Raw genomic sequence first — 24,716 nt, 5'->3', positions numbered from 1 at the left:
CATTAGGATTCCTGAGCCCTGGAAACGGAGAGAAGAAATGGGAGTTGCTTTAAGCGTCTGCATTTGGGGCTACCTGTTACGCAGCAATAGCTAGCTACTACGCCAATGTCTGATTACATGTTCGTCTCCCTCTTTAATATCTGTCCCCGACGCCACTTAAAAGCTTCAAGTTGAGCAAAAATAAAATGGCTGCACTAAGCTTCGGTGAAGCTTGATTTTAAAGTAAGCTTTTCCTCTCTTCTGCAAACCTCCCCTCCTCCCTTCTTATCTTTCTATTTCAGGAACACAGAACCGCCACGAAAACGGCTGATAGCACAAACCCAATTCCTGCTAGATCCTGTGCTTCCCTGCAAAACGCCCCAGCGCCTTCCTTGGGGAGGGCCCAGGGTTTCTGAAGGCTGCCACCAGCCGTAGCCTCCTTTGCCGGGCATCCATCGCAATAAAGTTATCGTCTCTCTTTATCCCAAACTCTTGGCTTAGTGTTATTACGGTGGCCTGAAGCTCCAAGGTTGATTTTGGACATCTCCACCTGCTGGAAGTTCTCCCCCGGTGCCCTGCCTGACCTGCAGGCCTAGACTCAGTGCTGGCCTGGTCCCGTTCTGTGGGAGGCTTTCTCTCCACACGTTCAGACCAGGAGGTTGAACTCCTCCTTCTGAGTCCTGGCTTAAATGTCAGCTTCTCCAAGTCAAACCCAGCCTTCTGCAGAGGGACCCGATTTTAAACTGCATCCCCACATACCCCACTGACCCCCAACCCCTTCACCTTGTTTCCCCCATTTCCCGTCTTCCCATACGCCATGTCATTTGCTTATTTGTGCTGCGTGTGTCTGTGTCCTGTCTCTCAGCTCCCCCCGTACCCCCTGCCCCCCCCCCCCAGCAGGGATCTTTGTTGGGGCCGAATTGCCCCAGCGCCAGTGCCTGGCTCGGGGAGAAGTTGGCCAGTATTCGACCCTGTCTCCAATGCAGTCCGCTCCCTAAACCCAGGGCTGCCTGCCAGCCTCCGCGACCCCCTTCCCGCCCAGCTTCCACCTGCGATTATAGGTTCCAGCCCCCCAGGTCCCCAACGTCGGCTCCTAGACTCCAGGGTTAGCGCAGGGCTCTGGAACCAGGGGTCCGGAGGCCCCAGTGGCCTCCGTGCTCGGGAATGCGCCACGCCGCCCAGCCAGGCTCCGGCATCCGGCCCTTCCCCGGGCTCCGGAATCCCGGCCCCACAGATCCAGGCTCCGGAATTCAGGATCCGGGGTCTCGAGCCGGGCCCGGAGCCAGTGGCAGCCGTTGCACGGAGGTTTTTGAAAGATGTGGCGCCAAACCCTGCGCGGGGCGAGCGCGGCGGCGGGAGGGGCGCGGAGCGCACGGCCGGGACGGGGCCTGGAGGGCTGCACCGTGCGGGCGCGGACCCTCGTACCCCGTACCCGCACCCCCGTCCCCAGAGCAGACAGTCACCAGGGGCCGGCGGGTGGGGGGTTCGCGTCCCGCCTGCGCCCCGCCCCGCTGGGGGTCCCGTGCCTTAGTTTCCCCCGCAGGCCTTGCCCCGGAGCGTCCTGCTGCGTGCCTGGCGGGGGCAGCCGGCGCAGGGGGCAGCCCAGCCTCGCGGGGCGGCGGGAGGGGGGAGCCCGGACCTCGGGCTCCGCAGAGGAGGGGGGCGGGGGCCTGGCAGCTGCGGTCCCCGCCCCGCCCGTCAGGCGCCAAAATTTGAAAATTGCGGTCACCTCCCAAACCGCGCGGGGAAGGGGGAGCCCAGGGCCCCACCCACGGGAAGCGCAGGGCTTTCTGGGACTTGGAGTCCAGCCCCCGGGGGTCCCGCGTGTGTGTGGGGGGCGCGACGGGCACCCGAGCCCCGCCCAGCGCCAAGGGGTCGGGGTGGGGAGTAGGGGCCAGACTCGTTCTACACCCGCGAGGGCTGAGGCCCAGGCCTGTCGGTGCAACCGCCGGGAGGGGACTGGCCTCCTGGCCCGGGAAAGACCGGGAGGCGTAGAGGGGCGAGAGGCGTTCGGGGCGGGGTGGGACCCTGCAGGGCCCTGAGCCGGGTGGGGGGTAGGGGGGAGGGACGGCCGGGACGCTGGGCAGCGGTCAGCTCAGTGGCGCTCTGGTGAGGAGGGGGCTGCAGCTAGGTCTGGGGGCGGGGAGGTCTGGCAAGGTGACCCCATGCCACCCTCAAACCGCAGTCACTTTCCTCCCTCTCCGGCCCTGCCCCCTGCAGCATCACGGATTCGTTCTCGCATCCTACATCCTGCCATGGTCTCTTCTGTTTGATGAGGGCACAGGCAACGATACCGGGTTTCAAGCGCAAGGTCACTTTTTTTTTTTTTTTTAAAGATTTTATTTATTTATTTGACAGACAGAGATCACAAGTAGGCAGAGAGGCGGGGGGAGGGGGGCAGGCTCCCTGCCTAGCAGAGAGCCCGATGCGGGGCTCCATCCCAGGACCCTGGGATCACGACCTGTACCGAAGGCAGAGGCTTTAACCGGCTGAGCCACCCAGGTGTCCCATCAAGCCCAAGTCTCTTTCGGGAAGGCAGCGCAGTGACGGTCTAGCTGGGGCCTGTTCCTGCCTGGGTTCTAAGGTGGGGCCCTTGACTCCTGGTGAGAGAGGAGTGCAGAGTGAGTTTCAGGTGTTGGAGACAGGTGAGCATCCCGGCCCTCCGAGGGCTGGAAGGGCAATCACGGTCTCCGTGTGACATTTGCAGGAGTCCCCAAGCGAGGCCGTTTCAGCCCAATTCCCCAAGGTGGGATGTCTGGGAAGGAGGAGTTCTCCTGGCAAGTTCCAGGGTGAGGGGAAGGAAGTGGTTCTCCACTGGGGGCGATGGCAGGGGGAAGTGACTAGACATTTGGTTATTCGGACTGGAGTGGGGCAGTGGTGCTGCTGGCATCAGGTGGAGGCTGGGGCGCCCAGAGGTGGTCCTCCACTTCCTGCCCCACCACAGAGAACAACGGGGCAGGCCGTGTGCCGGGACCGGCCCTATAGATTCCCCTCCGCAGGGTGTCTTACACAAGTGGGATGCGGTAGTATGTGGCCCTTTGTGCCCGGCTTCTTTCAGTGAGGTGTTTCTTTTCTTTTCTTAAACTGACCTGTCCTTGACATGTTACGTTGTGGAAGTTGCAGGTGCACGACCTGCCGATCTGAGGTTTGTGTACATTGTTGAAATGATCACAGTAGGTGTGGCTGGTATCAGTCAACGCACATAGTTACTTTCCCACCTACAATACAGTGTTATTAACTATAGCCACTGCGCTGTGCCTTATATCCCAGGGACTTACTTATTTTATAACTGGAAGTTTGTGTCTTTTGATGGCTTCGTCGGTGCTGCCCACCTCCCACCCCTCCACCGGCAACCTCCAGCAACCTGTTCTCTGCATCTGCGAGCTCAGTTATTTTTTTTTAAGTTAATTAATTTTTTTTTTTTCGTAATCTCTACAGCCAAGCTGGCGGCTTGGACTCACAACGCTAGAGTCGTATGCTCTTCCGGCTGAGCCAGCCTGGCGCCGCTGTGAGCTGTTATTTATCTTATCTTACCATTATTTTATTTTGATCGTACCTGTAAGTGACATCCCCGAGCGTGTTTGCGAGGTCCCTTCACCTTTCGTTTTAATAGGACTCCAAGGAGGGAGGGAGGTTGTACAAGTGGGGAAGGTGGGCACTGGAAAGAAGCCCGCTGTCCCTCGGGGGCGAGCTGGGAGTTGCAGGTCCGGGGGCCTGGCCCTGAACGCTGGCGGTTTCAGCAACAGCAATGCCCAGAGCGGGAAGCCCGCTGGAGGCGAGAGGAACCTTGCCGGCGCGGGAAACTACAGCTCCCGGCTTGCCCCGCGCAGCCGCGACAGACTACAAGTCCCAGGCTGCTCCGCGGCGGCGGGCGCCGGGCGCCATCTTGGTCGGCGGCGCGGATTGAATGAGCCCGCCGCGCCGCGGCCGCCGTCCCGAGCCGCGCGGGCCCCGCTCCGCCGCCGCCGCCGCCGCCGCCGCCGCCACCTCCGCCATGGCCACGCCGCTGCCCGGCCGCGGGGGCGGGCCCGCCACGCCGCTGTCGCCCACGCGCCTGTCGCGGCTGCAGGAGAAGGAGGAGCTGCGCGAGCTCAATGACCGCCTGGCGCACTACATCGACCGCGTCCGCGCGCTCGAGCTCGAGAACGACCGGCTGCTGCTCAAGATCTCCGAGAGGGAGGAGGTGACCACGCGCGAGGTGGGCGCGCAGCCGGGGCTCCGGCCTCGGGGGTCCCCGCGGGTCCCCGTGCGCGAGAGGGGAGGCCGGGCAGGCCCCGCCCACCGGGGGGGGTCCCCGGGGTTTCGGGGGGCCCTAGGGGCGCACGCGGGGCTGGGCCTCGGCCTCTGAGGGTACCCGGGGGGCTTCGGGGACCTCCCGTGGGTGAGGCTCGGAGGCCGGGCGGGCCCTGCCCACAGGGGGGGGTCGTCAGAGGTCTCGGGGTGGGGGGGGCCCAGGCGAGTGGTGCAGACTGGGGCAGTCTCGGAGTGCCGAGTCCGAGGGATTTTTCGGGGACCTCGGAACGAGGGGGGCGCACCCTAGAGCAGGCCCCGCCCACCGAAGGTTCCCGGGGCTTTTCGGGAGACCTGTGAGCGAGGGGTGCGCCCTGGGACAAGCCCCGCCCGCCGAGGGGCCCACAGAGGGGTTCGTGAGCCCACCGAGTGAGGAGCGCGGTCTGGGGTAGACCCGTCCTCTGAGGGATCCCCCAAGGGACCGGGGGCGCCTTGTGCGACTGGTGGATGGGGGGCAGGCCCGAGCCCTGAGTGGCCGGGGGGCATCTGGGGATCCCTTGGCCGGAGAGGGTGTGAGCCAGAGGAAGCCCGCCCCGGAGGGAGAGGCGGAGAGTCTCCGGGCTACGTTAGGGTGTCCTGGCGTCCCGGGAGGAAATCTGGTGGGGTTCTGTGGTCTCAGAGGAGCCTGAGTTCAAGCTCTCAGAAGGGACCCCGAGGAGGGGTGGAGAGCCTCCGGGGGGGCCCACGGTGCTCTCTGCGGGACTCTCCAGGGGTCCTGGCATGAATTCTGGGGTGTTGAGGGGCTGGGGAGGTGGTTAGGCTGTAGGCTCCATCTCTTACTGGAACCTGGGGTAGGTGGGCACGTGAGGGGAGGGGGTCCGAAGCCTCGGGGTCCCATGGGAAATTTGAGAGGTTCTCACTTGGGGCCTGGGGCACCCACTTGGTGGATGGGCTGGAGCCTGGTGGGGGTGGAGAGATGTCTGGTCTTGGGGATTTAGCAGGAAGTGTGGGGTTCCAGGTGGGTCCCAGGGCTTCACTGCAGACTGAGGGAGAAGGGGCTGGGTAACCCCCACCCTCTAGGGGCATGGGAGGGCCTGTGTCTGGGGGTCCTGGGTGGGTTCTTCCCTTGCTTGGGGACTGTGGCTCCAACCCAACTCTCCCCCAGTTCCCAGGGGCCCCAGGCTCTTTTCTCACTTGGCTGGACCCCTGCTGGCCCCTTTCCAAACCCAAGTGTGATTGCGAGGAATCAGGATGGCCGGTGGGAGAGTGCTCACCTTGTGGTTCCCCCGAGGGCCCCCTAGGAGAGCCAGGCCCCTATCCTGACCGTGGGCCATGTGACAGTCTTGTGGGGGTCATTTCTGGGAGCCACTTACCCTTTGGGTGACCCTGGGCAAGTCATTTAAAACTCCCTGGGTCCCAGTGCCTCTTCTGTAAAATGGAGATGACAGCCCCCCTTTTGTTCTGGCTGGCTGGCCAGGCCTGTTGATGTGCGTCCTGTAGAATAAAGGATGGGCACCCCGAGGAACCGTGGGTTCTGTTGCCCCTGTTTAACAGTAGCCAGGACGGGAACGGCTCAGAAAGTGGCCTGGGTGACGTCGGGGAGGAAGTTTCCCTGGAAGGTGGTGCTGTCGGTGTTGCGGGAGTGGGTGGGGGGCTGGATTCGAGCTCCGATGCTCACTCGCGCAAAGTCCTTTCAGGCTGTGTGACCTTGGGCAGGTTTTGTCATCAATCCCATGAGGCTAGAATTGTCTGCAGCCCCCCACCAGGTGGCCACCTTCCAGAGGGGCGCCGGGGTACTCGGGGTGCGGGTCCGGTTCCTGCCTGCTGGGGTGCCTTGTCTTTCTCCTGTGCTTGCATGGGCCTCCTGCAGGTGCGGTAATGGCAGGCAGCTCTCTGAGGGTGATGGGCCTGGTGGGCATGGGAGCCCCCGGGCGCTGAGTGGGTGTTGTACCTAGAGCGCCAGCAGGAGGGCCTGGGGACCTGGATCTCTCTGGTCTGGGGAGGGGCCGTTCCCTTCCCAGCTGGAGAGGTGAGGTCTCCCGGTCTCTGAGGGCTCCTGGGAACAAAGGATGTGTTGCCACCAGTGGTAAACCTGCCCCACTGTGGGCTCAGGGGTAGGCCTGGGGCTCCGGGTTTCCCCGGGCTGAGGGCCGGGTTACCGGCTGGAGCTGAGGACTTGCCACCAGCAGGTTCTCCTGGAGCCTCCAGCTGCCCCTGTGGCCAGGTGATCAGTGCCCCTGGGAACTGGGCAGTGGAGGGAGCTGGCGCCTGGGGAAGGAGGGGCGCTGGAGCAGGGGGCGTGGGGTGTGTGTGTGTGTGTGTGTGTCAGGGCGCTGTCACAGGCTTTCAAAGCAACCTGGTAGTGGCCTTGGCTACAGTGGGGCCCAGGCTGGAGGGCCCCTGCGAGGTGGGTGGGCAGAAGCGGGGCGGGGGCTGGGACTGGACGGAGGCTCCAGGAGGGATGTGGGCGGAGCCGGGTGCCTGGTTCCCCCAGGAGGACGGTGGTCATCACGCTGGGGCGCTCCTGGCCCGTGGAGTGGGCGGGGGAGGGGTACTGCTCACTCCCATCCCCGCCTGGTGCTCAGGATGACCCCATCACAGAGATGTTCCAACCTCAGATCCCATTAGGAGAAGCCACTTAAGGAGCCCTTTGAAGATGCCTTTTACCGTGTCCTAAGCGTGCCACAAGCCTGTAACAAAATCCGGACAGTGGAGGTGCACGAGGGACGCCGGAAGCTTCCAAGCCCTTGTCACCCTCCCGCACGTGCCGCATACGGGTCCCGCAGCCACTGTGTGCTGAAGAGCCACGTGCCCTTGTCCCCGGAGGGCTTCCAGAAGGGCTGGGGCCAGGCTCGATTTCTGTTCGAGCGAGGTCTTGGGTGCTGGCCGGGAGAGGGGGAGCCAGGAGGGAGAGGCAGTTCTCCAAGGAGCCTCCCACTTGGGTGTTAAGTTCCTTCGACCTTCAGTTTCTTTTCTCTCACCTGCCCAGGTGTCCTGTTGCTGCTGGGGGGTGGGGGCAGGTAGGGGGGTCCCCCGGGTGGACCCTGGGAGCAGGGGCGGGGCGCGGCGAGCTGTGGGGGAGAAAGTAGCCCAATCGGCTGTCTGTGTCGCGGGATTTCCTGCAGAGCCGTGGTTCTCGGCTGGGAAGGGTTCATCCCCCGGAGACACAGGAACAGGGAAAGGCCACCTCGGGTTATCTGGACACCCCTCCCCCCCCCGCCATGCTCCCCCTCCCTGGCCAACACATGCTAACACATTTGTTCATTCCTGGCGCTTGAATAATGCCGTAAAAGACAAAACAAAAGGCCCAGCCATCGGTCTGTCAGCTGTGGCCGGGCTTCTGCAGGGGCCGTCACAGCGGCTGTCACAGGGGCCGTCACAGGGGCCGGGCAGCCTGGGCCTGCCAGCAGAGCACCTGTTAGGGCTCTGAGAGACGCTCTGTGTGTGTGTGTCCTCCACAAGAGGTTTCTGAATCGTCCCAGGGCCACAGAGCGGGGTTGGCTGGTGTTCTTTGGAGGGCCGGAGTCTGCGTTTCCAGCTCTGGGGGCTGGAAGTCTCCACCGTGGCTACTCAACTCAGCAGTGGGAGTGGAAGCTGCCGCAGACACTGTATACAGGAACGGGCCAGGCCGTGTGCCAATAAAGCTTTATTTACACACACTGAATGCCTGTCATCGGCCTGGGTCGCAAAATCTCTGCTCGTTTCTTTCCCCCTCAGCCACGGACTGACGTGGAAACTACCCTGGGCTGCAGGCTGGACCCGCAGAGGGCGGGATGGGTTTGCCGCGGCCTGAGCCCCCGGCCCCGCTGCGGAGGCGCCTTGGGAAGACGAAGGCACGAGCGTCCGCTCCGCGCTGCGGCGGGGCGGGAAGCGCTGCGGGAACCTCGTACTTGCGTCCGGGAACCTGTGCCCGCGCGGCCCGCACCTCCTCCCCGGGACCGAGAGCTGCAGGACGGGGCCAGCCAGGCGCCCCAGAACCTGGGACTGAGCCAGGACACTCGAGGGGACTGTGAGAGCGTGGCCTCAGAGCCCAGAGCAGTCAGGGCGAGCGAATCCAGGGGCGCCCCGAAGTCTCAGGCGTGGAGACAAACAGTACGATGTGTTTTTACTTACTCAGCCTTGTGGAGTCAGTAAAGGGTCCGTGTCCCCCAGCAGTTCCGTCGGCGTCTCACGCTCCTGTCTCTGTCACAGTGGTTTTACCGGTGTTGACGCTGTAGCGACATCACGGGCTCACACCTGTGCTGTTTGGGGTCCTCAGTGTCCCCCGCTTCTCCGGCCCGGGACGCCCTCGGGACCTCACAGTGCTCAGCTGTCACGTCTCCTCGGGCCCCTCTGGACCGAGCGTGTTTCTGAGCTTCCCAGGGCTCGGTGTCCCCCGGTAGCCCTGAGGAGCGCTGGTCAGGAGTTTGGGTCAGTCTGCTGTTTCCTCATGGTCAGGCCGGGCAGTGGGCCCAATGATATTTTAACGGTACGTTTAAAAGATTAAAATCCGTGGCGCACCGGGCTGGCTCCATCCGTGGCGTGTGTGACTCCCGGTCTCAGAACTGTGAGTCTGAGCCCCGTGTTGGGGGTAGAGTTTACTTAAAAGAAAAATTAAAGGTCGTGCAAAAACCCCACTGGGAATGAAGTATCAAGAACTTACGTACAGGGCGCCTGGGGGGCTCAGTGGGTTTAGCCGCTGCCTTCTCGGCTCGGGTCATGATCTCGGGGTCCTGGGATCGAGCCCCGCATCGGGCTCTCTGCTCAGCAGGGAGCCTGCTTCCTCCTCTCTCTCTGCCTGCCTCTCTGCCTACTTGGGATCTCTCTCTGTCAAATAAATAAATAAAATCTTTAAAAAAAAAAAAAGAGAGAACTTACGTACAGTGTCACCACTGCTGGCTTCTCCTGCCCTATGCCCCAGCCTGGCTCAGGGCTTGGTGGCCTTAGTGACTGTCGTTGGTCACTAGTCGCCCCGGGACCCCTGCCCCGTGAGGGGAAGGTGTGGGAGAAAGGGTGGGGCTGGGGGCCGGGGATCTTGCGCTCCCTCAGGCTGCGGAGGGTTCCAGACGGTGAATCGGCAGGAGGCAGAACCAGGACACACGGTAAACCCGCTCGCTTGGAGACAGGAGCGGTCACTTGTGAACTGAGCCTGATTCCAGAATCCAGGTCCCAGAGGTGCAAACACCGGGTGTGGCCACAGGCGACCCCCTCTGTGCGGGGGAGGAGCCTTGCTGTCCTGGGGGGGTGGCGGCCGCAGCCCGGGGACAGGAGGGAGGAGGTTGTCTCCGCCCCCCATCGCGCGTCCTCCTCTTGGAATCGCCCCCAGTGGACACCCTCTGCCCTGCACGTGATGGGTCTGCAGAGACCAGTTGCCTGTTCCATGCCTCAGTTTCCCCATCTGTGAGATCGGGCCAGGAGCCCACACCCCGTCTCACCTGTGGGATGAAGTGACTGGGAGCTGCTGTCTTGAGGCCCAGGATGCCCAGGCCAGTGGGGGGGGGCTCAGCCTGGCTGTGAAAACCCCAACTCTTCTGAAGCGCACCCCCCCCCCCCCGCCCCCGGAGGCCCCTTGTCCCTGGGCAGCGGGATGCTGCTTACCTGACGTGCGGCAGGTCGTTGGCCGCTCCAGGCAGCCCCCTCCGCCCTGGGGCCTTCCTGTGGGAGGAGGGTTCCCGGCCACTCCCGCGCCCCCCCACCTGCTGGCGTGTGGTTTCGTGGGAGGCGACGTGGTGCCGCTTGGAGCAGCGGCTCTGTGTCGTCCTCTGCGCCTGCAGGTCACTGAGCTGGAGTTCCCGGCGCCTGTGATTCCGGTGCTCCGCAGCTCAGCGGCTGGTGTGTGGGGAGAGGCGCACAGCCGTCCCCTCCGACGTGGCCGCTTTCCCAAACGAAGCCCCGTCCCCATCGGTCGTCACGCCCAGCCCCCTCAGCACCCCTGAGTCCCCTTCCCGTCCGTGGGGGAGCCTGGTCTGGGCGTGTCACATGCGTGGACTCACACCCCACGTGCCCTTCTGTGTCTGGTTCCGTCCCTGCGCGTCGTGGGCTTGCGATCCGTCCCCGGGGCAGCGCGTGGGGGCCCCGCTGCTGCTGGTGGCCAGGGACGCTCGTGCGTGTGGGGACGCGCTGTGTGCACCTGCCGGTCGGCGGGAGGACGCTGGGCTCGTTGATACCTCCCGGCTGCAGTGGGCCGAGCTGCGAACGCACAGCTTCGTGTGCACGCGCGTGTTGCTTCTCCGGGCATGGAGGTCCCAGCTGTGGGGTCGCTGGGTTCCAGGGTCCGCTGCCCACCTGGCTGCCCGGCGCCGGCCCGTTTCCCACTCCTGCCCCGCTGCCCGCTGGGGCCTGAGGTTTCCCGGTATCGCCGCCAGCGTTTATTACTCTTTGTCTCTTTGACTCTGGCCGCCCTAGGGGTCCGAGGGGCCCTCTCCCGGCCCTAGTTTGGTTCCAGATGTTTTTAACACCCGTGCCTGGCCCTCTGCGTGCAGATGCGGGGGAAGGTTGGGTACGAGAAGGCGGCGAGAAGCATGAGCTGTGTGCGCCGCTGGCGGGGGACCCGGGACCCGGAGAGCTCGGGCGGCTGGGGTGCCCCTGGGGTGCCCCTGGGGTGGGGGTTGGGGGCCTCGGGAGGAGCCGTGTCCAGGCGGGGAGGGCCCGCTGTCGGTGGGGAAGGGGGTCTGTCCTTGACCTGGGCCTGGCTGCCACCCCGCAGGTGAGCGGCATCAAGACGCTGTACGAGTCGGAGCTGGCGGACGCCCGCCGGGTGCTGGACGAGACTGCGCGGGAGCGGGCACGGCTGCAGATCGAGCTGGGGAAGCTGAAGGCGGAGCTGGAGGAGGCCAACAAGGGGTAGGCGTGCGGCCCTCGGGCACCCCGGACACCGTCGTGCGGGCCGGGCGGGCTGGCCGCTGGCAGGGGGGTGCTCTGTGGCCCGGGCCTCCAGCCGGCCCTTCCCACCACCTTTGGTCCCTCAGAATCACTCAGCCCAGGGAAGCTTTTAAACATGAGTGGCTGGGGCGCCTGGGAGGCTCAGCGGGTTAAAGCCTCTGCCTTTGGCTCGGGTCATGATCTCGGGGTCCTAGGATCGAGTCCCGCATCGGGCTCTCTGCTCCACGGGGAGCCTGCTTCCTCCTCTCTCTCTGCCTCTCTGCTTACTTGTGGTCTGTATCAAATAAATAAAATCTTTAAGAAATAAAAAATAAAAAATAGACCTGAGTGGCTCCCCCAATTCCCTCAGGGAAAGGACAGCCCCGGGCCACGCAGCCCAGCCTCCCCTCTCCGCCCTGGGTTTGGGAGCCCCTGGTGTGCTACCCCCTCCCCACCGCCAGGCCGCGGGCCCCCACAGACCTTGGTGCACTGCCTCACGTGTGGCGTGGGGACCCTCATCCTCCAAGGCTCCTGTGGGGCTGTGGGGCCGCCCGCCTCCGTCCCCCCCCACATCCGGGCTGCGGTCCCCGCTGGGCCGGGCCGGCAGCCTTCGGGCCCAGCCTTTTCTCTTCCGAAGTGCTGTGTCTTTTCTGGCTGCTCCTGAGACAGGCCCGTGCGCACGGCGTGGCCAGCCAGGTGCCGTGGCGGGGATGGCACTAGTACTGGGTAGAGGACACCATGACGCCACGACGACCCCAGGCGGCCACACGTGACCAGGGCTGGACTGTCACTGTCCCCGCCTCAGTGTGTGTGTTGGGGGTGGCAGACCGGGCCAGGCTTGTCCAGGATCCCTCAGGTTGGCAGGGACCCGGACCGAGTCCCGGTTCCCAGTCCCGGCTGCCGACAGAGTCACCTTCGCGTTTGTGGGATGTTTTCCTTCCCTTCCATGTTTGGGTGTAGGCAGTTTTGTGTGTCTAGGAGAGCTTCCAAAGTCTCTGCTCTGGTTTCCCCACCCAGTAGCGGGCGAGCTCCGCCGTCCTGACCCACACGCGGCACCCATGTAGCGTCACTAACCGGAGCCCGAGTCCACGTTAGGCTTCCCTCCCGGCGGGAGGTGCCTTCCCCGAGCTCGGACACCTGCGTCACGAAGACGCGTCCGCCCTTATGGCTTCGCTGCCCTAAAGATCCTGTGTTCCCCCGTCCCTCCGTCCTGTCCCGTCCGGGCCACCGCGGTCTTGCCTTTTCCAGAACGTCCCAGACTCGGAGCCCCACGGTGTGTGGCCTCAGCCCAGCTCTGGCTCAGGGATGTGCCGCGGGGGTCCCTCCGTGGAGAGCCACCGGAGCGGAAGCGCGCGCGGGGTGGCCCCGCGGGGTCCGGAGCCTGGTCCTCGGCCAGGGAGTGATGCTAGACCCAGGGTAGACTGTAGCCCACCAGTTTCATAGGATTTTTTTGTTTTTTTGAAGATTTTTTGTTTTTGAAGATTTTATTCATTTATTTGACAGACAGAGATGACAAGTAAGCAGAGAGGCAGACAGAGAGAGGGGGTGGGGGTGGGTGGGGGTGGGAAGCAGGCTCCCTGCTGAGCAGAGAGCCCGACACGGGGCTCGATCCCAGAACCCTGAGATCATGACCTGAGCCGAAGACAGAGTCTTAACCCACTGAGCCACCCAGGTGCCCCATGGTAGGTTTTTTAATTAAAAAAGGATTTGTGTGGGGCGCCTGGGTGGCTCAGTGGGTTAAGCCGCTGCCTTCGGCTCAGATCATGATCCCAGGGTCCTGGGATCGAGCCCCGCATCGGGCTCTCTGCTCAGCGGGGAGCCTGCTTCCTCCTCTCTCTCTGCCTGCCTCTCTGCCTACTTGTGATTTCTCTCTGTCAAATAAATAAATAAAATCTTAAAAAAAAAAAAGAAAAAGGATTTGTGCTTCTGGGGGAGGATTGAGGTAATTCCAGGGTCAGCACTGCTTTCCCTGTGGCCCCTGAGGATTCCAGAAGCCTCCACATGCCTGGGACTCTGGGTGTGGCTCCTTGTCTAGGCCGAGAAGTCTTGATTTTTCCTGCTTTGTGGTCCCAGGTGCTCACTGGCGACAAAGTGGAAAATGCACGCTAGTTTAAGGAGAAAAGTATAAGTCTGCAGCAGGCTTCCCCCAGACAGACTGAGTGGCCGGTGTGAGCACCCACACGGCCTTCCGTAAACTCACAGTGGATGCCGGAGACACCGGCAGGATTGGGCTTTGGAGGCCACAAGCCTCTCGTGGATGTCCCCCCAGAGTCATCAGATGTCGTCCACGCTGGGATTCTGTCCCAGCCACTGGGATGTTTCCGCACCCAGAACAGGTTCGTCAGGGGAGCCGTGGCTGAGAGAGGCCGGTCCCATGGCTCCGTGACGGCTTCTGTCCGCCGCTTCCCTCGGCCTGGTGCTGGGCGTGGCGGGCGGCAGACAGGACACAAGGAGCGGCCAGTGCAGCGGGGCTGGCAGTAGGGACTCTGCACGTCTGGGCCATCACTTTCAGCAGAGGCCCCTGCTCCCCTGGGAAGGCCTCCTGTCTGGCGGCCGCTCTCTGGCCAGCAGAGGCTGCAGGTACCAGGCTCCGTGCCCTCACTTCCTGTCCCGCCGCAGGAGCCGCAGGAGCCCTTCCCGAGCAGGGAGCCGGCCGCACTTAGGTCGAGTGGGTTCTCTTCCTAACCCGTTTATCAGCACATCCCGGCCAGGACAGGAGCGTGGGTGGCTGCGTGGAGGACCCGACCGATAGGTCACATGCTCCCACGCAACCCTCCAGGACTGGCCCACAGATGAGGAAGCCGCGTTCAGCCTGATGCTCGGGAGACGTGGCCCGTGGGAGTCCCTGGCGCCCCTGCTTTCTGGGCTGTTCTGTGTAGTTTGGCAGAATGTGAATGTTGGCTAAAGGTGTTTAGAGATTTTCTGCATCAAGGTGGCAGGTTCACCCCCGCGGGAGAGCATGTGTTGGGCTTATTTGGTCAAGCCCCACGATGGGTTTAGAGATTATTCAAATGAACTTAAAAAAAAAACAAAAAACATTTTCCACATCACCTGATGCCTCTGTTCCTGTCACCCTGGCTTTGTGGCTGATCTTAAACTTGCCAGGTACACCTGACCCCAGGGCCTTTGCACTTCTGCTTCCTCTGCCTGAGTGCTCTCCTGGAAATAACGGATCTGGTTTGTTCTTTTTTTTTTTTTTTCCCAAAGATTTTATTTATTTATTTGACAGACAGGATCACAAGCAGGCAGAGAAGCAGGCAGAGAGAGAGAGGGAAGCAATCTCCCCGCTGAGCAGAGAGCCCGATGCGGGGCTCGATCCCAGGACCCTGAGATCACGACCTGAGCCAAAGGCAGAGGCTTAACCCACTGAGCCCCCCAGGCGCCCCTTGATCTGGCTCGTTCTTAATGCTCCCCTCATCCAGGTCTGTTCCAGGGCGACCCCGGGCAGGGCTGTGCGCCTTGCAAGTGGGGTTCCCACGGGGTTCCCACGGGGTTCCCTCGGGGCTCGGGCTCCTCCCTCCCTTCCCTCCCCCTTCTCTGCCCTCCTGATGGGGTTTGCGGGCTTCACTGTCGGCTCCTCCCACGAGAAAGTTCCGCACCAGGAGAGCCCGGTGCTCCCAGGTGCATCTCTGGCGCGAGGGGGGCCGTCCCCACAAAGCAGGCTCTCGGTGACGGGTTCAGACGAGGAACTCGTTTTCCCAAAGCCCTGCAGAAGCTGCTCCTGGGGCTTAGGGTTTCGGTCCCGCCGCGGGCAGGAGAGCCAGGATCATGTGGCATAAGCTCAGGGGTGAGGACTGCGGGGACCCCGAGACCCTCATGGAGGATGGTGGTCAGAGGCGCGGCTGGCGCTCTGTGTTCTAGGGCTGCTGCTGAGGACACGGCAGCTTGGCGGCCGAAGCCACGGGTCCCTATGCCATCCGCCCCGCTCCCGCCTCGTGCAGCCGAAGCTGCGTCCCCAGCAGTTCTCACTGGGTGTGCGGTTGGGGGGCTGGCCCCAGGGATGCTGTTTGCCCCCCATAGCGCCCCTGTGTGAGCAGCACTTGGGGGAGACTGTCCCCTTGCTGGGGACGGCTCCCTTGGCTCCTGGGTGGGGGGTGGCGCGCACTCAACTCCTAGAAGGTGGCGAATTTCTTTGAGAAACGACCAGGAGCCCCAGGCCCCAGGCCCGCGCTGCAGACAGCTGGGCATTAAAGAATCTGTTTGCCTCTTTAATGTCGCGGAAATCGTCTCCTGGGGCGTCAGCTGAACCTGCTTGGAGAAGCGTATTAAGTTTACGAGCGAGATCAACTTTTCAAAGGGCAGCATTTTAACCTGCAACTTTACTAAATTCTATGTTTTTTTAAACATCGTTCTGCCCTACGTGATCCCTCCCCATGTCCAGAAATTACACAAAATGACATTAAAGGGGCACCTGGGTGGCTCAGTGGGTGAAGCCTTTGCCATGGTCTCAGGGTCCTGGGATCGAGCCCTGCGTTGGGCGCTCTGCTCAGCGGGGAGCCTGCTTCCCCCTCTCTCTCTGCATCTCTGCCTGCTTGTGATCTGTCCAAAAAAAAAAAAAAAAAGTGACATTAAATTAAAAGGAACCTTAGCTCTTTCCTGAGGTCTTTTTGAGCGCTCTACTTGTCAGCTGGCGGAGTCCTGATGTGCAGAGCGGGTCTGAGGAAGGGACGCCTTTTGTGCCGACGGCCCAGGCCCTGTTATGTTACCTCGGGAGGTGCCCGTGGCTCAGAGGCCGGAGGGAGCCGGTCCAGGGCTTCCTGGCGCTGCCAGAGGCCGCCATCGCCCCCCGACGGCTCGCCCCGCCCGCTCCCTGCTAACGCCCGCCCTTGACTCGCAGCTCCAAGAAGCGGGACGGCGAGCTGGCGGCGGCTCAGGGCCGCGTGAGGGATCTGGAGTCCTTGTCCCACCGGCGGGAGGCGGAGCTGGCCGCCGCGCTCAGCGAGAAGCGCAGCCTGGAGGGCGACGTGGCCGAGCTGCGGGCCCAGCTGGCTAAGGTGCGGTTCCAGCAGCCCCAGTGGCGAGTACCGGGGTCTGGGGCGGTGGCCGGACGTCCTGTCGTGGGGGAGTGGCCCAGGGCCACCAGGATGCCGGTGGCCACCGGTCCCCAAGCCCTTGACGCTCCCTATTGGGAGTGTGTGTGTGTGTGTGTGTGTGTGTCTGTGTAAGGGGATCTCTGGGCCCCGAGAGGCCACACGGTGCGGCAGACAGACTGTCGCCTCAGCTTCTGTCCTGTGTCCCAGGCGGAGGACGGTCACGCGGTGGCCAAAAAGCAGCTGGAGAAGGAGACGCTGATGCGCGTGGACCTGGAGAACCGCTGCCAGAGTCTGCAGGAGGAGCTCGGCTTCCGCAGGAACGTCTTCGAGGAGGTGGGTCCGGGGCGGCTCGCACCCCGCACGGCGCTGGCGGCGTCCTGCCACCTCCTGGAGCACAGGACCCCGATCCGGGGGAGGGTCCTGCTGCCTCTCCCAGCCCCGGGGCCGGGGGCTCTAGGTGCCCCCCAGGCTTGTGGCCGCACCCCTCCACGTGTGCCTCTGTCTTCACGTGCTTCCTGTCTCTCGTGAGGACACTTGTCATTGGTTTAGGGCCCACCGGCACGATCCAGAAGCTCTGATTTGGAGACTCTTATAGATTCCATCTCCAAAGCCCCCTTTCCAAATAAGATCACACTCCCGCTTCTGGGGATTCGGACATGGGCACATCTTCTGGGGCGCCACCGTTGAACACGCGGCAGACCCTCTCTGTGAAAGGGCGGGGGGGCCCATCCGCGTCCCTTGCTTCCGGGGCCCCCCACTCAGGCTCGGAATCCCTGGCCCCAGGCTCTGGGGTATGGTGGGCCCACCTGCCCTCCTGGCAGCTAGAGCTGGGGTTTCTGTGTCTTCCGGGGGGGATGTGGCATCGGGGCCCCTCCCTGCTCAGCATCACAGAGCTCTTTGTCTTGTCACAGCCCAGAACGGAACCCTGGGGGCTGCAGCTTCCTGCAGTCAGTGCCCCGGGGGCAGGCGGGGGCGGGGGCTGGCGGGAACGATGCCCATAGAGCTGAGGAGTGGGCTCCAGCTCCAGCCTGGGCCCCTGAGAGCCAGGGCCAGGACAGCTAGGGGGCAGCCCCTGCGGGAAGCCCTGAAGGCATCTGCTGGAGACCCTGAGGCTTTGAGGGGGTCCGTACTTGTGAGGAAGGATCCCAGGAAGAGAGCCATGCGGGGACCTGTGAGGGGAGCCCGCAGGACACCCTGGAAGGGCTCCTGGTGGGGCTCCCTGAGGCTGGTGGCCAGGAGCTCCTGGCGGGGAGCCCCCACGGGGGCTGCCGTGAAGGTGGGTGTCCTGGTCCTGTGTTCCCCGAGGTTCACGGGTTGAGAACAGGACCGGCTTCCTTGAGAAGCGGTCCTCTTGGTCTTACAAGCTGATGGCACAGTGTGAGTGACGGCCGGCCGTGCGGAGCGAGTTTCTCTTCCTCTCCGAGCCCAAGGCTGGGGGACGGCGCCCTCCGCCCGCAGCTGTGTCTGGGGCCGCTGTGCTCCGGGGCCGGACCTCCCGCTGGGTTCCGTGTCGCCGTGGTGTGCGGCCGTTGTCCTGAGGCCTGGGTCTCTGTGTTTCTGTCCCCAGGTACCTGGGATGGGCTCAGCAGGAATTCTTTAAGATTTTATTCCTGAGTTATGTGAGGGGGTGAGAGGAGCGCCTGAGTGTGCGCGCAGGGGAGAGGCAGCGCGGACGGGAGTGGGCGAGAGTCTCAGGCTGGGCCCCCCAGTGCACAGCTGGACGTGGGGCCGGATCCCACCACCGAGGTCATGATGTGAGCGGAAACCAGAGTCGGTGCCCGCCTGCATGAGCCCCCCAGGAGCCCTTGTCAGGAGTTCCTGTAACAGCAGCTTTATTGGAACGTTCCTGTTCTACAAAACTTGTAAGGTGTACAGTTCGGCTGGTTTCCAGAACTGCACAGACTTCATCTCTAACTCTAGGCCGTTCTGTCGGCCCCAAAGCAACCCGGTCCGGTCAGCCGTCAACCCCCCTCCTCCCAGCGGCTCGATCCCCCTTCCCGTCCTGGTCTGGGCGGGTCACCCGCGTGGACTCACGCCCCGGGCGTCCTCCTGTGTCTGCTTCCCTCCCTGCGGCCTTGGGCTTGGGGCCGTCCCGGGGCAGCGCGTGGGGGCGCCTGGCCCCCGGTCGCGGCCGGGTAGTGCCCCTGTGGGGGGGGGGGGGCACGTTTTATTTATCTGCTTGCCAGTGGGGGATGCCGGGCCGGGTCCGCTCTGGTGGCCGTGACTCCGCCGCGGGTCCGGGGTCTGGGCGCCCACGTGGACTTGGGGCTCGGGGAGGGGGGAGAGTCGGGGTCGCGGAGGCGGGGGTGCGGGGCCCAGGGCGAGGCACTGACCTCGGCCCGCGCAGGAGGTGCGGGAGACGCGGCGGCGGCACGAGCGCCGCCTGGTGGAGGTGGACAGCAGCAGGCAGCAGGAGTACGACTTCAAGATGGCCCAGGCGCTGGACGAGCTGCGCAGCCAGCACGACGAGCAGGTGCGCCTGTACAAGCTGGAGCTGGAGCAGACCTACCAGGCCAAGGTGCGGGGCAGCGGGGCCCGGCGGGGGGCGGCGGGGGGCGGCGGGGGCTCCCTGCCCGCGGCCGGCCCCTCACACCTCTGTCTGGGTCCGTCCAGCTCGACAGCGCCAAGCTGAGCTCCGACCAGAACGACAAGGCCGCCAGCGCCGCCCGGGAGGAGCTGCAGGAAGCGCGCGTGCGGCTCGAGTCCCTCAGCTACCAGCTGTCTGGCCTCCAGAAGCAGGTGACTCCCGGGGCCTGCCCCGCCGCGGGCCTGCTGCTGCTGCGGGCCCGCCCTCCCGGCGTCGGGTGTAGACGAGCCGGAACGGCAGCGTGGGTGACGCAGCACCCCTTCCCTCCTGGCCCGCGGGGCTGTAGGGCCCACGGGCCTCCGGAGCCCCCCGGCCCCACCCCACCAAGGCCTCCTGCCCGCCGTCGGTGCCCGCCCGCGTCCGCAGCAGGCGGGGAAGAGCCGCGCAGCCCGGTGCGCTTCTCGGCCTGACCCGCAGAGGCCGGCCTGACCCGGCTGCCCGGACCCCCCCGCCCGCCAGGCCAGTGCCGCGGAGGACCGGATTCGCGAGCTCGAGGAGACCATGGCTGGGGAGCGGGACAAGTTCCGCAAGATGCTGGACGCCAAGGAGCAGGAGATGACCGAGATGCGGGACGTGATGCAGCAGCAGCTGGCCGAGTACCAGGAGCTGCTCGACGTCAAGCTGGCGCTGGACATGGAGATCAGCGCCTACCGCAAGCTCCTGGAGGGCGAGGAGGAGAGGTGGGCGTGCTCTGCGGAGGGGGCGGGCCGGGCGGGAGGGACGGAGGGGCGGGGCCGGGCGAGAAGCCCCACCCCACCCCCGCCCCCCTGGGCTAGCGAGTGTGTCGGGCCCGTGGTCCCCTCCGTCCACAGGCTGAAGCTGACCCCCAGCCCATCGTCGCGGGTCGCCGTGTCGCGGGCCACGTCGAGCAGCAGCAGCAGCAGCGTGTCCACGGCCGGGCGCTCGGGCCGCAGCAAGCGCAAGCGGCTGGAGGCGGAGGAGTCGCCGGGCGCGGGCTCGAGCGGCATCGGCACCGGCACCGGCACGGGCAGCAGCAGCAGCAGCAGCACCACCAGCTTCCACCTGGCGCAGCAGGCCTCGGCCTCGGGCGGCGTCAGCATCGGCGAGATCGACCTGGAGGGCAGGTTCGTGCAGCTGAAGAACAGCTCGGACAAGGTGAGGGGCGTCCCGGGCTGCGGCGCGGAGCTGGGGGCGCCCTCCCCGAGCCGTGCGTCAGGCGCGGTGTCCCCTGTGCCAGGACCAGTCTCTGGGGAACTGGAGGATCAAGAGGCAGATCCTGGAAGGGGAGGAGATCTCCTACAAGTTCACGCCCAAGTACGTGCTGCGAGCCGGCCAGACGGTCACGGTAGGTGGCTGTGGGAGGCCGGCGGTGCGGGCTGCGGTGTGGGGGGTTCTTGGGAAGCAGGCAGTGCTGTGGGATGGGGGGGCTGGCTCTGACAACAGCTGTGCCCTGTCACTGGCCACCTGTGTGCCGTTGGGCCCTTGGACTGTCCCTTGAGCCCTGGGGAGCCCTGGGGTGACCTGTCAGCCTCCCACAGTGGGAGAGGGTCTGGGCTGGCGGGCGCTGGCAGAGACAGAAGATCACGGGTGTAGACCCCTGAGGCTGATGGGCCTCTGCTCACTGCTCAGCCTGTGTTTGCTGACATGAGTCCTTGGGCACTGGACCTTGGTGTCCCCTGTACACTCAACTGTCCTCCGTCAGCGGGACCCAGGGGGGAGGGACTGGGAACTAACTGGTGGCAGGTACTGGGCCCAGAGCCAGTGCTGATGGGGAGGCCCTTCGGTGTCACCAGGTGTGGGCAGCTGGTGCGGGAGTGGCCCACAGCCCCCCCTCGACGCTCGTGTGGAAGAGCCAGGACAGCTGGGGCACGGGCCAGAGCTTCCGGACCGTCCTGGTCAACGCCGACGGGGAGGTAGGTGCCCGCGCCTTGTTGGGGGCCACCGTCTCCTTGCCCTGGGGTCCCTCCTGGAGGCTCCCTGCCTCACCCTCACTACACCACAGGCCGGGTGCAGTAGGGTGCGCAGGCCAGGGAGCGCGCGATCTGGGGTTCGGCGGGATGTGGCTCTCGGCCAGAGCGTCCGCCTGCCCGTCACCGAGACGGAGGGGCCCCCGCTGCCCAAGGGGTCCAGCGTTCGCGGCCTTTCTCTTGCGCAGGAGGTGGCCATGAGAACCGTGAAGCAGTCCTCGGTGGCGCGGGAGACGGAGAACGGGGAGGAGGGAGAGGAGGCCGCGGAGTTCGGCGAGGAGGATCTTTTCCATCAACAGGTAGCGGCCCCCGGGTGGCACACGTGGACGCGCCCTCGGCGCACACGTGCACGCCTGCCCACCGGGTCCCCAGGGCCGTGCTGCCCGCCTGCTGCTTGGCCACCGCCCCGGCCTCCCCCGCCAGCCGACCCCAGGCCACACCGCCCACTGCCAGAGACGGCCTGTGGCGGGACTGCCCTCGCCTCCTGGCTCTTGCCCCTGTGTGGACCTCAGGGTTGTGGCCCAGGGCCCCCAGGAGTGGGGTGTTGAACCCCAAACACTGCCAGGCGGCACCGGTGTAGCCCCGAGCGGGCTCTGAGGCCACTGCTCCTCCTGCCTGGGATCCCCGGGCTTCAGTGATGGGTTTGGGGGGGCGCCTCCTGAGACCTGGGGCCGGCTGCAGCCCCTCTGCATGGTACGCCTGGTGTCTGACCTTTAAGTTGTGACGGCCTGTGTGTTCGGAACAGAAGCAAGGCAGACGTGGAAGGTTCTGGTACAGGGACAGTTGAGGGTGAAGCTGCTGGCCCCATCAGCTTGCTGGGAGCCAGTGTCCCAGGGGTGGGAGCTGCGTGGCCCAGTGTGCTTGCGCGTTCCTCTTAGGCTGCCGGCCTTTCTTTCCAGGGGGACCCCAGGACCACCTCGAGAGGCTGCCGCGTGATGTGAACGGGACGCGCCTCATCAGTTGTCTTTACCCAGAGCCACTGAAAACTATTTTTCTATCATTGGCTGTCTTTACTCCTTGATACATTTCTAGAGGATTTCTAAGCGTACTGCCAGAATGCGGGGCGGGTCTCTGGGGTCTTTCCTGCGGGTGGGCTCCTTTGGACACTTCTCATCACCACTGGCCAGACATTTTTTTGGTGCCCCATTTCACCATTTGGTTGAATTCGAGGCCGGGGACGGAATGGCTGACGGGGGTTGGGTGTGGAGGCCGGAAGACCGGGCCTGGCTGGGCTTAGGGACTACTGTCCCTCTGCCTCCCCCGCACACTGGCTGCTGGGGCCCGCCCTGTGGCCTCTAGTGCACGGAGAGCAGGGCTGCCGTGTCCAGTGAAGCTCCTTAAGAGCCCAGTCCAGAAGCCAGGTTCTGACCTGGGGGGCGGCAGGCGCATCCCCTGTGGCATTCTGGTGGCCCGGCCGCAGGTGTGGCAGGGACCTGGGTGTGGGTTTTGATGCTCGGCCTGGGCTCTGGGGCTCTGGTGTACTTCCTGGTGTGATGGAGAGCTGCCGCAGGCCACACCTCCTTTCTGGCTTTTCCCTTCTGGCTGGCTGGCCCTTGGGTTTCTGGAGCTTTCTGTAGTGCAGTTCCTAAGCTTGCAGGACCACGAGGCAGGAGAGAGAGCTGGAAACCCGGGGAACAGGGACAGCTCCGTTTGGAGACTTGTCACCAGGTAATGGCCAGGGGACAGGTGGAAGGGGTAGTGGGATCACCTGGGAAGCAAGTGTCCCCCGGGTCTCAAAGCCACTGTCCACAGGGCACAGCCACTTCCTGCCCTCCCTCAGTGAAGAGGGGGACTTGATGGTGAGCCACTGGGCCACCCGCAAGCTGGTCTCCCACTCTGTGCCTTGTGCATGGGGCTGAGTCCTGACCCCCACACTGTCCCGTATGCTGTGTGTGTGTCTTGCTGTCTGTCCTAGCTTCCGTGGCGACCTTCTCGCTGAAATGCTGTTTCTCAGAGGCCAGTGCCGGCTGATTCCACAGGACGGCTCCAGGACCCCCGACCCAGCTCCCGGCTGCCATGCCGCCTCGGTGGTCCCTCACCGTGTGTACCCCTCCCACACAGATACACAGAAGTTATTTTTTTAATGGATATTTATTTTTTTACATTGGTCAGTACTCAGATTGCCGGATCCCGCTTCAGGCCTCATGCCAGCGTCCCTGGGACAGCCCCCCCCCCCAGGGGCTGGAGTTGAGGGGGGCCATCTCGGTGACCCCTGAGGCCCCAGACGGCAAATTCCTTCAGAAAGCGCAGCTCAAGTCTTAAAGACGTCATACTGAGCCACGGAGGCAGCTGCCCCCAGAAGGCAGCCCGTTTACAAGCAGCCCGCGTCCGGCCCTTCCCAGCTCGACCGAAGCCGCCCTAGGTCCGCAGCACGCCTGCCTCCCGCCTCGGGCGGCCGGTCGCGCGTCCCTCGGAACCTGCTTGTGGCCGGAGGGTCAAGGCTTCTGCACCGAGAATCTGGCCGCAGCCCCTTGCTTGAGGTCTAGTTCTTTCCATGGCTGCCCGGTACCCAGGCCCGAGGTCGGTCTTTCTCGCGGACGGAAACGGCTCCCCACCATTCCCCGCCTTTCTGGGGGGCCCTGGGGAGCCCGCCCCGCCCCACGCAGGACCTTCCCCAGGAGAGCCGCAGGCTGTGCATCCCTCACCCCCACCCCGCCTTGCCCACTGCGGGCCTGGACTGCAGAGGCGGAGGCCCCGGGAGCGTGGGGCCGGGGTCGTGCAGGCAGTGCGGATGGGGGCGTGACGGGCTCAGGGGGCGGGGGGCCGCCGGTGAGCCGTGCGGGGTCCGGGCGTCCGCACCGGCCCGGAAAGCAGCTCGTAGTTGTCCGCATTCTTAGGTTTAAGCCGCTTTAAAGGACGCGGGGACGGTTCCCTGGGCCGGCCCCCCGCGGGAGCACCAGCACGACCTGCGGGGGTGGGCCGGGGCCGGGGCCGGCCGGCGTCCGCGAACTTGCATGCCAAACGTGTGGTCCTCCCCTTCTCCCGTGTTTGTAATACGCGTTTTACGACCGGACACTTTTGTAAGACACGCCAATAAACAGTCGGTTTTACTGCTGCCCCCGCGTCCGCTCTGACCACGCCGCCCCGGCCCCGCACGAGACGGGCGTCCGACACCACCGCGGGCCAGCCTCCGCCCCGGCTCGCGTGACGCGCCTGCCGGCCCGTGCGCATGCGCGGCACCCCCTGCCGGGCGAGCGGGGGACGAGCTACGGGCTCGCGTACATAGCCCGCTCTGCTCGCACCCCGCGCTTGCGCGCACGGGTGGAGGGCGCACGGCCTTGTGGTAGTTGTAGTCCGGCTCCGCTACCAGTACACCTGGACTCCATTTCCCGTGGTGCCCTGGGCGGCCGACTTCCGGCGTGGGTACGGGTCGGCGCACGCGGTCACGGTTCGGTTGACTTTGCGGAGCCATGGAGGGTGGCTTCGGCTCCGATTTCGGGAGCTCCGGCGGCGGCAAGCTGGACCCGGGGCTCATCATGGAGCAGGTGAAGGTGCAGATCGCCGTGGCTAACGCGCAGGAGCTGCTGCAGGTCCGGGGTCGGGCCGGGGCGGGCGTCCAGGGCGGTGGGGTCCGCTGGGGGCGGCTGTCGCGACTGAGCTCGCGTGTCCCCACAGAGGATGACGGACAAGTGCTTCCGGAAGTGCATCGGGAAGCCGGGGGGCTCCCTGGACAACTCGGAACAGGTGAGACCGGCGGGGCCGCGGGGAGGCCGCTGCGCGTGCGCGTGCGCGTGCGCGTGCGCTCGCACGGTGGGGGGGTCTCTGCGCGTGCGCAGCCCGCTGCCCGGGCCGGAGCTGAGCCGCGCCCCTCCCCGCCTGCAGAAGTGCATCGCCATGTGCATGGACCGCTACATGGACGCCTGGAACACCGTGTCCCGCGCCTACAACTCGCGGCTGCAGCGGGAACGAGCCAACATGTGACCCCGGCGCCGCGCCCGGCCCTCATCCCCCGTTCCGTTTCCATAAATGCCCTTTGCGAAGCGGGGCCGCTCGTGCGTCCTTCCTGCCCGTGCTTCTGCGGAGGAGACCGGCGCCGCGGCGCTCGGGACGCTGCTCCCCTCCCGCCTGCCCGCGAGCGCGGCGTGCGTCGGGGGGGCCTGGGACTGCGCCAAGTGCCGG

General features: G+C 64.9%; 2 protein-coding genes across 5 annotated transcripts; both read left to right on the top strand.

Annotated features, from left to right (window-relative positions):
- Positions 1-3,851: 3,851 nt before the first annotated feature.
- LMNB2 (lamin B2) lies at positions 3,852-23,652 on the top strand. 4 transcript variants are annotated; one of them, XR_004289210.1, is made up of 13 exons: positions 3,852-4,177; positions 10,895-11,031; positions 15,887-16,043; positions 16,290-16,415; positions 18,430-18,600; positions 18,696-18,821; positions 19,129-19,349; positions 19,482-19,785; positions 19,868-19,975; positions 20,424-20,543; positions 20,786-20,896; positions 21,497-22,265; positions 22,552-23,652. XR_004289210.1 is itself a non-coding variant. In XM_032358518.1 (12 exons), the coding sequence occupies exons 1-12, from the start codon at positions 3,887-3,889 to the stop codon at positions 21,536-21,538; spliced, it is 1,914 nt and encodes a 637-aa protein (XP_032214409.1). In that variant the 5' UTR covers positions 3,852-3,886; the 3' UTR covers positions 21,539-23,652. The 4 variants fall into 4 exon arrangements, 2 of the variants coding, with proteins under 2 accessions (XP_032214409.1, XP_032214423.1); XR_004289209.1 differs by having other exon boundaries at positions 22,513-23,652; XM_032358518.1 differs by having other exon boundaries at positions 21,497-23,652.
- A 283-nt stretch (positions 23,653-23,935) lies between these two features.
- Positions 23,936-24,588, top strand: TIMM13 (translocase of inner mitochondrial membrane 13). Its single transcript, XM_032359095.1, has 3 exons — positions 23,936-24,127; positions 24,213-24,281; positions 24,420-24,588. Exons 1-3 carry the CDS (start codon positions 24,008-24,010, stop codon positions 24,516-24,518), a joined length of 288 nt encoding a protein of 95 aa, XP_032214986.1. The 5' UTR covers positions 23,936-24,007; the 3' UTR covers positions 24,519-24,588.
- Positions 24,589-24,716: the final 128 nt, after the last annotated feature.

The sequence above is a fragment of the Mustela erminea genome, chromosome 1, assembly GCF_009829155.1.
Source record: "Mustela erminea isolate mMusErm1 chromosome 1, mMusErm1.Pri, whole genome shotgun sequence".
In the NCBI taxonomy this organism is placed as follows: Eukaryota; Metazoa; Chordata; class Mammalia; order Carnivora; family Mustelidae; genus Mustela; species Mustela erminea.
The sequence above is the reverse complement of the archived record's forward strand: the minus strand, read 5'-3'. Positions and strand labels throughout refer to the sequence as shown.

Excerpts from the sequence above, each read along its gene's own strand:
- TIMM13 (XM_032359095.1), top strand. The coding sequence starts at position 24,008 with ATGGAGGGTGGCTTCGGCTCCGATTTCGGGAGCTCCGGCGGCGGCAAG. Across the intron at positions 24,128-24,212 it reads ACGCGCAGGAGCTGCTGCAG|AGGATGACGGACAAGTGCTT; the intron begins GTCCGGGGTCGG and ends GTGTCCCCACAG. Across the intron at positions 24,282-24,419 it reads CCCTGGACAACTCGGAACAG|AAGTGCATCGCCATGTGCAT; the intron begins GTGAGACCGGCG and ends CCCCGCCTGCAG.
- LMNB2 (XM_032358518.1), top strand. The coding sequence starts at position 3,887 with ATGAGCCCGCCGCGCCGCGGCCGCCGTCCCGAGCCGCGCGGGCCCCGC. Across the intron at positions 18,822-19,128 it reads TGTCTGGCCTCCAGAAGCAG|GCCAGTGCCGCGGAGGACCG; the intron begins GTGACTCCCGGG and ends CCCGCCCGCCAG. Across the intron at positions 19,350-19,481 it reads CTGGAGGGCGAGGAGGAGAG|GCTGAAGCTGACCCCCAGCC; the intron begins GTGGGCGTGCTC and ends CTCCGTCCACAG.